This window comes from Mastomys coucha, unplaced genomic scaffold, assembly GCF_008632895.1.
Source record: "Mastomys coucha isolate ucsf_1 unplaced genomic scaffold, UCSF_Mcou_1 pScaffold22, whole genome shotgun sequence".
Classification (NCBI taxonomy): domain Eukaryota; kingdom Metazoa; phylum Chordata; class Mammalia; order Rodentia; family Muridae; genus Mastomys; species Mastomys coucha.
The window spans coordinates 9,685,535-9,693,601 of record NW_022196905.1 but is presented as its reverse complement, the minus strand read 5'-3'; the positions used below and the strand labels follow the sequence as shown (position 1 = coordinate 9,693,601).

Genomic DNA, 8,067 nt, shown 5'->3' with positions numbered 1-8,067 from the left:
AGGTTGCCTTCATTCCTGCTGTTGAAAAAGTGTGCTAAATTGCTGACTGCTGTCTTGTTTGCTTATCTGGACCTGTTGTCCATCTGTTTGTCTGTCCCTTCATCTGAACCCACTAAAACCTAGAGAGGTGCTCCATTCACCAAGAAACAGCAATAGGAAGGCAGAGATAGAAAGCCATGAAAGAAATGGCAAGAAATGTGGGGAAGCCAGTCTTCAGTGAAATTCCATGAACAAACCTGGCTTTTGTAAATTTTCAGAGCTGGGAGTTTCATACCATGTGATTTAGTTTCAGATAGCATACATGACAAAAAAAAAAGGCCGGGGGGGATCCAGGTGTAGAGCTGTTATCCACAGGATAGACAGCTCCCTTAACTCTACCACAGAGTTCGAGATAAAGGTGAGATGGTCTGATTTCTTCAGTCTTTAAGATTTGATTTCTGAGAATGATCGCTGTCTTCAAGGGGTAAACTGTAATATAACTATTATTAAGATCAGAATAAAATACGCATGTTCTCCTTGGCGGAGGTGGAGGTTGGGATGGGTGAATCCAGGATAGCTGGGGTATTGCCAATGAAGCTGTCATGCTTTCTCAATTTATTGTTCTTCAATAAATGTGACACTAAGGAAAGACCAAGTGTTCATCTGCTTCTGACGCTGCACTTCCTACACCTTTAGTGACATTTTGTGTTTTCAAAACAAGAGACAGCTGGGAAATGAAATGTTAAAGAAATATGGCATGCAGAGTCTTCCCCCCCCCCCCCCCCCCCGAGACAGGGTTTCTCTGTGTAGCCCTGGCTGTCCTGGAACTCACTCTGTAGACCAGGCTGGCTTCAAACTCAGAAATCTGCCTGTCTCTGCCTCCCTAGTGCTGGGATTAAAGGCATGCACCACCACTGCCTAGCAGGCATGCAGAGTCTTGAGTTCCTGCGTTACAGGAGCAAGGAAGGATGTGCTAGGGGATTGAGAAGAACTTATCTGGGACACACTCATAATTCATGCAAAATTTTATTAACTTATATACAATTTTGGTTTTATGCTTCTCATTAATAGTTTTGAAGGTAGCTTTTTTCCTTCTAACGATAGTTTTAAACCCTTACTTTTTTTTTTTTCCTAGATCCTATTAGAGCTAGTGAAATAGGTCATCTTATTATTAAAAAAAACATTTTTTGAAGACAGGGTTTCACGTATCCTATATTGGCCATGAACTCACTATGTAGCCTAGGATGACTCTGGCTTTTGACCTTCCAGAGAGCTGGCATTATAGGCATGCACCACTATGCTTAACTCTGGGTGGTGTTGAGGATTGAACACAGGCCTTTGTGAAGTCTGAGCTCCAGTATAGATACTATTTACCAATACAGGTAAACAGTAAATCTAACCCACCAGTATTTGAATATCCACAAAGGGTATTACAACAAGCCTTGCGATTATGGTACTATTTATTGCACTGAGTAATGCACAACAAGCACAAAGACGAAAAGACAATGCATGTGTTCCCATGGAAAACAGACTGCCTCAAAAACATAATATTTCTAATAATCTTAGCTCACAAACATTAATAGTGTGGTATTATTGGCTACCAAGTATTAATGATTCCATTATTTTGCTATAGAATACAAGGAAGATAGATTATCAGCAACCTTCTTACAGCTAATTTTAAAATCAAATTATGAGTAAAACATGAGCCAACCTTTGAGGACTTAAAATATAAGTAGCTCATTTAAGTAATGGGATCCTTCTGAAATAGATCAATTGTGCTTCCTTGTCTATATTAGAGACTAATGTTTTACTTCATAACATTTTCCATCTTTATTTCTTTTACTCAATTAAAAAAAGTAAAATTATAATCTATTGAGCAGACTGGTTTTTTGAAGATAATATAAGCTAGAAATAGAGGCTGAGAGACTTTCACTTGAATATACTTTTATTTAGATTGCAGCACTAACAACATGATAGACTTTCACAAATCATAAAGCACATACTATTTAAAATATTTTGCTGTTCACAATTTGAATGTAGCATTATTACTGTTTGGTACTAGGCTCAAAGACGACACTTTGATTCTTCAGCCTTGGGCTGTCTGCTGACATCAATATTGCTGTCTAGTCATGCAGAGGAGAGAAACTCAAAAGCCGTTTCCTTTTCCTCGGTCAGCTCCTTAGCTGTCAGGTCCATCTTTTCACGGGAGAAGTCATTAATAGGGAGGCCTTCAACAAACTTCCAGGTCTTATTCTGTCAGAGAACAATGGCAAGAGCTTCAGCTGAAGTGACAGTGACTTTTCAGCAGGGGATAGCCTAGCTTAAAACGATAACTCAAAGCACACCTGTTTTAAAGCCTGACTCTAAACTGGAGTCCACTTTTTAAAATCATACTCGGGATGAAACCCAGCCAGGGTCTCCTGCATCCTAGGGAAGAGCTCTTCCAGAACACAAGGCCTGGCACCCAAATTAATACACAAAGTGGAAGCACTTCAGTGTGGGGAGTGAGTATGAACAAGCATGTATAACATGAGCACCTCCATGTCAAGGAGCCCAGTGCTGCAGATTCATGGAGATGGCAAGGTTTCCCTAGTCCTGGTAGTGGTATTGACAGTGTGTGCAAAGAGTGTCAGCCAGATCAACTGCAGCTTCTCCTCAGAGACCATTAGTGATCTGCCTCCTGTTCAGCTCTGAGTCTCTGTTATACTGCTGGTGCAACTTTATCAGAGTGCCTGACCTACCTAGTCCCAGCTTTCTGAACATGCCTACAATGTCTTCATTCCCTCAGGTTAGTTCCAAAGTGATGAATATCATGATACTTGAGTTTGAAATGCATTGAGTTTTCAAAGAAATCCACAGAAAGTTATAAATGAACTACACCATGATTATAATAAACAATAATGCTGAGTACTATGGGTTTGTGAGAAAATTAAACTCTATTCATAGGTATAATATAGAGTTATTATAATAACAAAGTATCTAGTAGTAAGAGTTAAATCTTGCTTTCCAAATTAGTTTCAGCATTGAATTAAAGACTTGGCATTAGGAAGGAATATCTATATATACTCTCTCTATATTATATACATATATGCTATACATATCCACACATATTTAATATTATATGTGTGTATATGTACATGCGCCTCTTCCATGTTACCCTACCTTGATCACGACCGGGAACGAGTAGAGCAGGTCATCAGGGACGCCGTAGGAGTTGCCATCAGAGATAACACCCATTGACACGAACTCTCCCTGAAAAAGTTTACATTATCATAGCTTACAGGGATTGGTTTACACAACCAACTAACAACCTACAATGTTTACTACAATGAAAACATGATTTCCTTGACTCCCTGCATAACTACTGTGTGTGTGAGAAGTCAGCAGTCACACTGATTCAGACATCATCTCATCTACTCTTCTGAATCATGTAAAATAGGTCACAGTTTCATATTCATTTTTTTAAAGATTAAACAATTTTTTTATTTATGTGTATATGTCTATCTGTGCATGCACATGTGTGTACAGGTCTCTTGGAGCTGTAGTTATAGGTGGTTGTAAGGTGCCTGACATGGATGCAGGGAATGAACTTGGCTCTTCTGCAAGCAAAGCAACCACTCTTAAATGCTGAGTCATTTCTTTAGCCCCAAACACCATCTGAGTTTTACAGTAGAGAAAATAATGGCCCAATATTGGTTTTAAAAAGAACGGCTTACCATATATAACTGCCTTTAACTCCTAAAATCCTCTATGATAAACATCATGGAGAAGTTGACAGCACATCTTAGAAAGGTTAAGTACCATTCGGGGGCTCCTTGGCTAGCAGGCCCGTGAGCTAAGAAATGAACTCAACTGGCTTAATTATATTTTTACAATCCAGCACCCAAAGACAAAACTGGAAGAATGGCCTGTACAAATGAGAACGCTTACCTCTGGGGTTCCAAACCAGATGTCTCTGATGTGGTCTGCAATAGCTTTCGCAGCAGACATTGCACTGGACAGCTTCCGAGCCTTGATGACAGCAGCACCACGCTGTTGCACAGTCTGGGTGGGGCACAGACAGACAGTGGTACTTGAGCAAGCATGGCTGGAAGAGTTCCCTCCAACATTAATCTTACTATCCTAATTCAGTTAGAAGCACCTTGTTGGAAAGGTAGAAATTCTTATAGAACATGTGACACTAAGTACAGTGAAGCCGATTTTGGTATAAACAGAAGTAGATGGCTCTGTTTTTCTGACTTGGAGAATCTCAACTATCATAGATCAGGTCACATCAGATAATGATAACCATCTTTTTGCACACTATAGTAAAACAGCAGCTGTCCCGAGGGTCCCACAGGCCCTGGCAGACACTCGGCTCAGCAGTGCGCTGTGCCTGTCTCTGCGGGCTGCTCAGAGGGCTCACAGCCTCCTTACCATGATGAACTCTCCCTTCAGCCAGCTGTCGTCTTTTAGGGCTTCATACACACCGACTTCCTTTCCTTGCAATTTCACCTTGGCATGATTGACATCTGGATACTGGGTTGATGAATGATTTCCCCAGATAATGACATTCTTTACATCATCAGTGGTTACACCGAGTTTAAGAGCAATCTAGTTCAATTTAAAACAATCACATCAGTTAGGCAATTGATTTCTATTGCAAATTGTAACTTGTTTGACAGGTGCCCTTAAAGAAAGGTAAAGAGCTCCTGAAACATTAAGCAAATACGAGCTGCATGGACTTGAGAAAGGGCAAATGTTATTGCTCAGCAATATCCTGACATACTTAATGGAGTTAACAACTATGAACTTGAAACCTTGCCATGCAGAGTATCTAAGAGCATCCTGTAATTTATGATTAGATTATTAGCACAGTAAGCTTACCAAGTATAAAACACCAACCAACAGTGAGCAGATTTCTAATACATAAACACGAGCTTGGCTTTGCTCCTCCTTGTGGGATGCCACCTTATCATTGTGGTCAGATATTTTAAGTACATTTATCCTAATCTGGTGAAATTTTTGTTATGTACAACACACAAATTAATTTTCAATTATAATTAGAGATGCTGCTATTAGAAGGGACTCACATTATCAAACTGTGACTGCCCCTATTTTATATATTTAAGGACTAAGTCTTGTGATGTAACACAATGACAGAATGGTCATTCTGATAAACTCAGCAGAAGCTGAAATATTCTAAGCTGAAATGCATTTGAGACAGAGATCATAATGAATGCAGCATACCTTAAACACACTCAGAACATTTGCGTTAGCTTAAAGCTATACAAGACCTGCTCTCACAGTCTTCTTTATAACAAAATACTCAACACAGTTATGAATATTTATACTAATATTTATTCTTTGGAATAAACCAGAGTGTGCTAAGAACTTAAGAACTCTTGACCCCTTTAGTAAAGATCAACTGCCTACAGGCCTCACCTCACTGCAGGCCCCTTAGGCTGTCGTCCTTTGTTTATGTTGCCTACGGTCTCTTATTTCTTTGATCTCTTGAGGTAACAAAGCATGGGTACTCTGTGCCTAGCAGATGCTACTTCTGATTGTAAGTCATGTCAGAACTAGGGTGAAATTAATACATACAAAAGTTAACATTTCTTGCTTCCTTAGGCAAACTTTCAAGTTTGTCAAATAGATCTGTTAAATTTTTGACTAATTTCCCAGCCCTAATTTTCCCCTCCCTACCAGCAGCAGCTCTGTCAAATCATCTTGTATATACATATATATGTACATGCATACATGTAGCATTGGTTTTCACATACACAGAGTTCAGCAGGTGATAAATCAGTCATTGGTAATTAAAGCTTTCAAATTTTTGAACAAATCATGGAGGAGTCGTCATGTTCTCTGTAAGAAAATTTTATTTTAGGTTTAATTACTTCTCATTTGGATAACAACTTCTATAAGAGGAAGAAAATGCTCTTACTGTGCCAGACTGACATACTGAGACACTGGAACTGCCTAGCCAAGGCCTGTGAGGAGCAGACTGTGCCCAGAGGGATGCACCAGCAAAACGTAGCTCTTGGTTCATTTATGACTTTTGCCCTGACAAGGGAAACTATTTCAAGCACTAGGACAAAGTGCCACTCTGTGAGATTTGGGAAGTAGAATTGTCCAATGTTTGCTGCTACCAAGGCCTCGGAAAGACCGTGCAGCAGCTTGCCAGTGCCCTCTCACCACATTCTCTGCAGGAACTATGTGAGGACTCACTGGCCAGCCCACATCAACAACTGCAGTCAAGTTCTCTTGGCCTACACTGCCCCTCATGCCTAACCTGGCTCCCAGTCAAATCCCTCCCTTTCCAGCCACCATGTGACTACTACTACCTATAGCCCAAAGCATCTCACAGATTATTTAATAGCTAAGTTAACTGGAGCGTTGAAGAAGATATTTACAGTATGGCTCTTTCAGCTTTAGGCTATATCTCTCTTAATCATAAAAATAATGATAATAGCAGCAAAGTGTTACTATGTTTTATTATGTAATAACATCATGAGCTAGTACAATGTATTTATAGAACACACACAAGGGTTTAGTTTATATCCTGTGAATCTAATAGGTTCCAGCATTAGTTACTCTATGACTTTGGGCTGGTTCCCTGATCGCTTAGAGTCTCATGTTTCTTCTCTGTAAAACAAGCACAATAAGTGCCTCATCTAGTCACCACGAGAATTAAAACCTATATAAAGCACAAAACTTGCAGGAAATTTTTTTTTTTTAAACTTTAAATGCATATCTCTTTCTGTTTAAGGAATAGTTTTCTTAAAGTTAACATGGTAAATAGTGCAACTCCATAGAACTATACAGAAGCAGTAGCCTGTGGCTAAGGCAGCGGACAAAACCGAGATAGAGAAAAGGAAAAAGTGCTCTACTGGAGAACTCCAGCTTCATCTAACTGAAGAACAGAGCCCCAGAAGCTAGCCTGGATGTGTGGCTTAGCTCCCAACATCCTCAAAAGCTACTGCTAACCTCCAAGTCAGTGGTTCCTTTGACATCTAAATCTAAGCCTCCAAGAAATAAGGAGGAATGGAATTTTAATAATTACACAAAACATTTTAAAAGATTAAAATTGAATATTAAATACAAAATTCACTGCAGAGAAAAATGAAGCACAAACGCACACCACTTAAGTCTTTTGTTCTACAACCCATGATATCATTAAGCTAAATTATGTGTCATGTGTTATTTCATTTGTAACTAACTTTTTTTTTTTTCTTAGTTTTTCAAGACAGGGTTTCTTTGTGAAGCCCTGGCTGTCCTGGAACTCACTCTGTAGACCAGGCTGGCCTTGAACTCAGAAATCCGCCTGCCTCTGCCTCCCAAGTGCTGGGATCAAAGGCATACGCCACCACCCACTGCCCGGCTTGTAACTAACTTTTAACTATTATAGAGAGACAACGTTGGCAATTGTACTGAATTATAGTTGGATATAAATATATATACATATATATACACATATATGAAGCTAAAGATCTATATTACAATTGGTTCACAAATGGTTAATTGAAGATAAAACTAAGGAGGAAGACCAGCTCCTTAACTTCTAAAGTCAGACTCCCTAACTTTTAATATATATAAAAAAAGTTCCCTGCTCAACAAAACCGACAAATGCACAAACCAAAATTTAATTGTTTTAAAAGTAAAGAAAAAGGTTTCAAAGCTGAAATTTTTTAAATTTGAAAGTCATCTTTCTTACTTGAGATCTTGCGCGGTTATGGTCCAAGCGAGTCAGGCAACTGAAGTTCTCCTTGGGGATCGACGGTGCTGACTTGGAGGCTGTCAGGCAGTTCGTGTTGGCTGGGTTTCCCACAACAATGACCTAGATGGGTGGGAGGCACATAGCACACACTGACACCTGTCGTACAAGTGGACTAAAACATGCCTAACAGGACCTCTATATCAGATTTCTATGACCTACAAGTCAGTTTCCAGCTGGCAGTATCTTGGACCCACGGGGCCATTTCCTTATGTTTCACTATGGAGACAGAGACAGATCATCCATCTGTTCATCACAAAAGAACAAGAAATCTAAAGCTCCATCTTAGAGCTTGAGTCATTGATAAAAGTTTTTTTTTTTTTTAAATGTTT

The 8,067-nt window shown here is 39.4% G+C and overlaps 1 protein-coding gene across 1 annotated transcript in view; it reads right to left on the bottom strand.

Annotated features, from left to right (window-relative positions):
- Positions 1-1,426: 1,426 nt before the first annotated feature.
- Positions 1,427-8,067, bottom strand: part of Mdh1 (malate dehydrogenase 1) — a 14,899-nt gene continuing 8,258 nt past the window's right edge. Inside the window, exons 5-9 of the mRNA XM_031342549.1 lie at positions 7,676-7,798; positions 4,396-4,572; positions 3,910-4,023; positions 3,142-3,231; positions 1,427-2,232 (exon numbers count right to left, since the gene is read on the bottom strand). Coding sequence (XP_031198409.1) covers positions 2,107-2,232; positions 3,142-3,231; positions 3,910-4,023; positions 4,396-4,572; positions 7,676-7,798 — 630 coding nt within the window. The 3' untranslated portion in view covers positions 1,427-2,106. The remainder of the gene's footprint in view (positions 2,233-3,141; positions 3,232-3,909; positions 4,024-4,395; positions 4,573-7,675; positions 7,799-8,067) is intronic.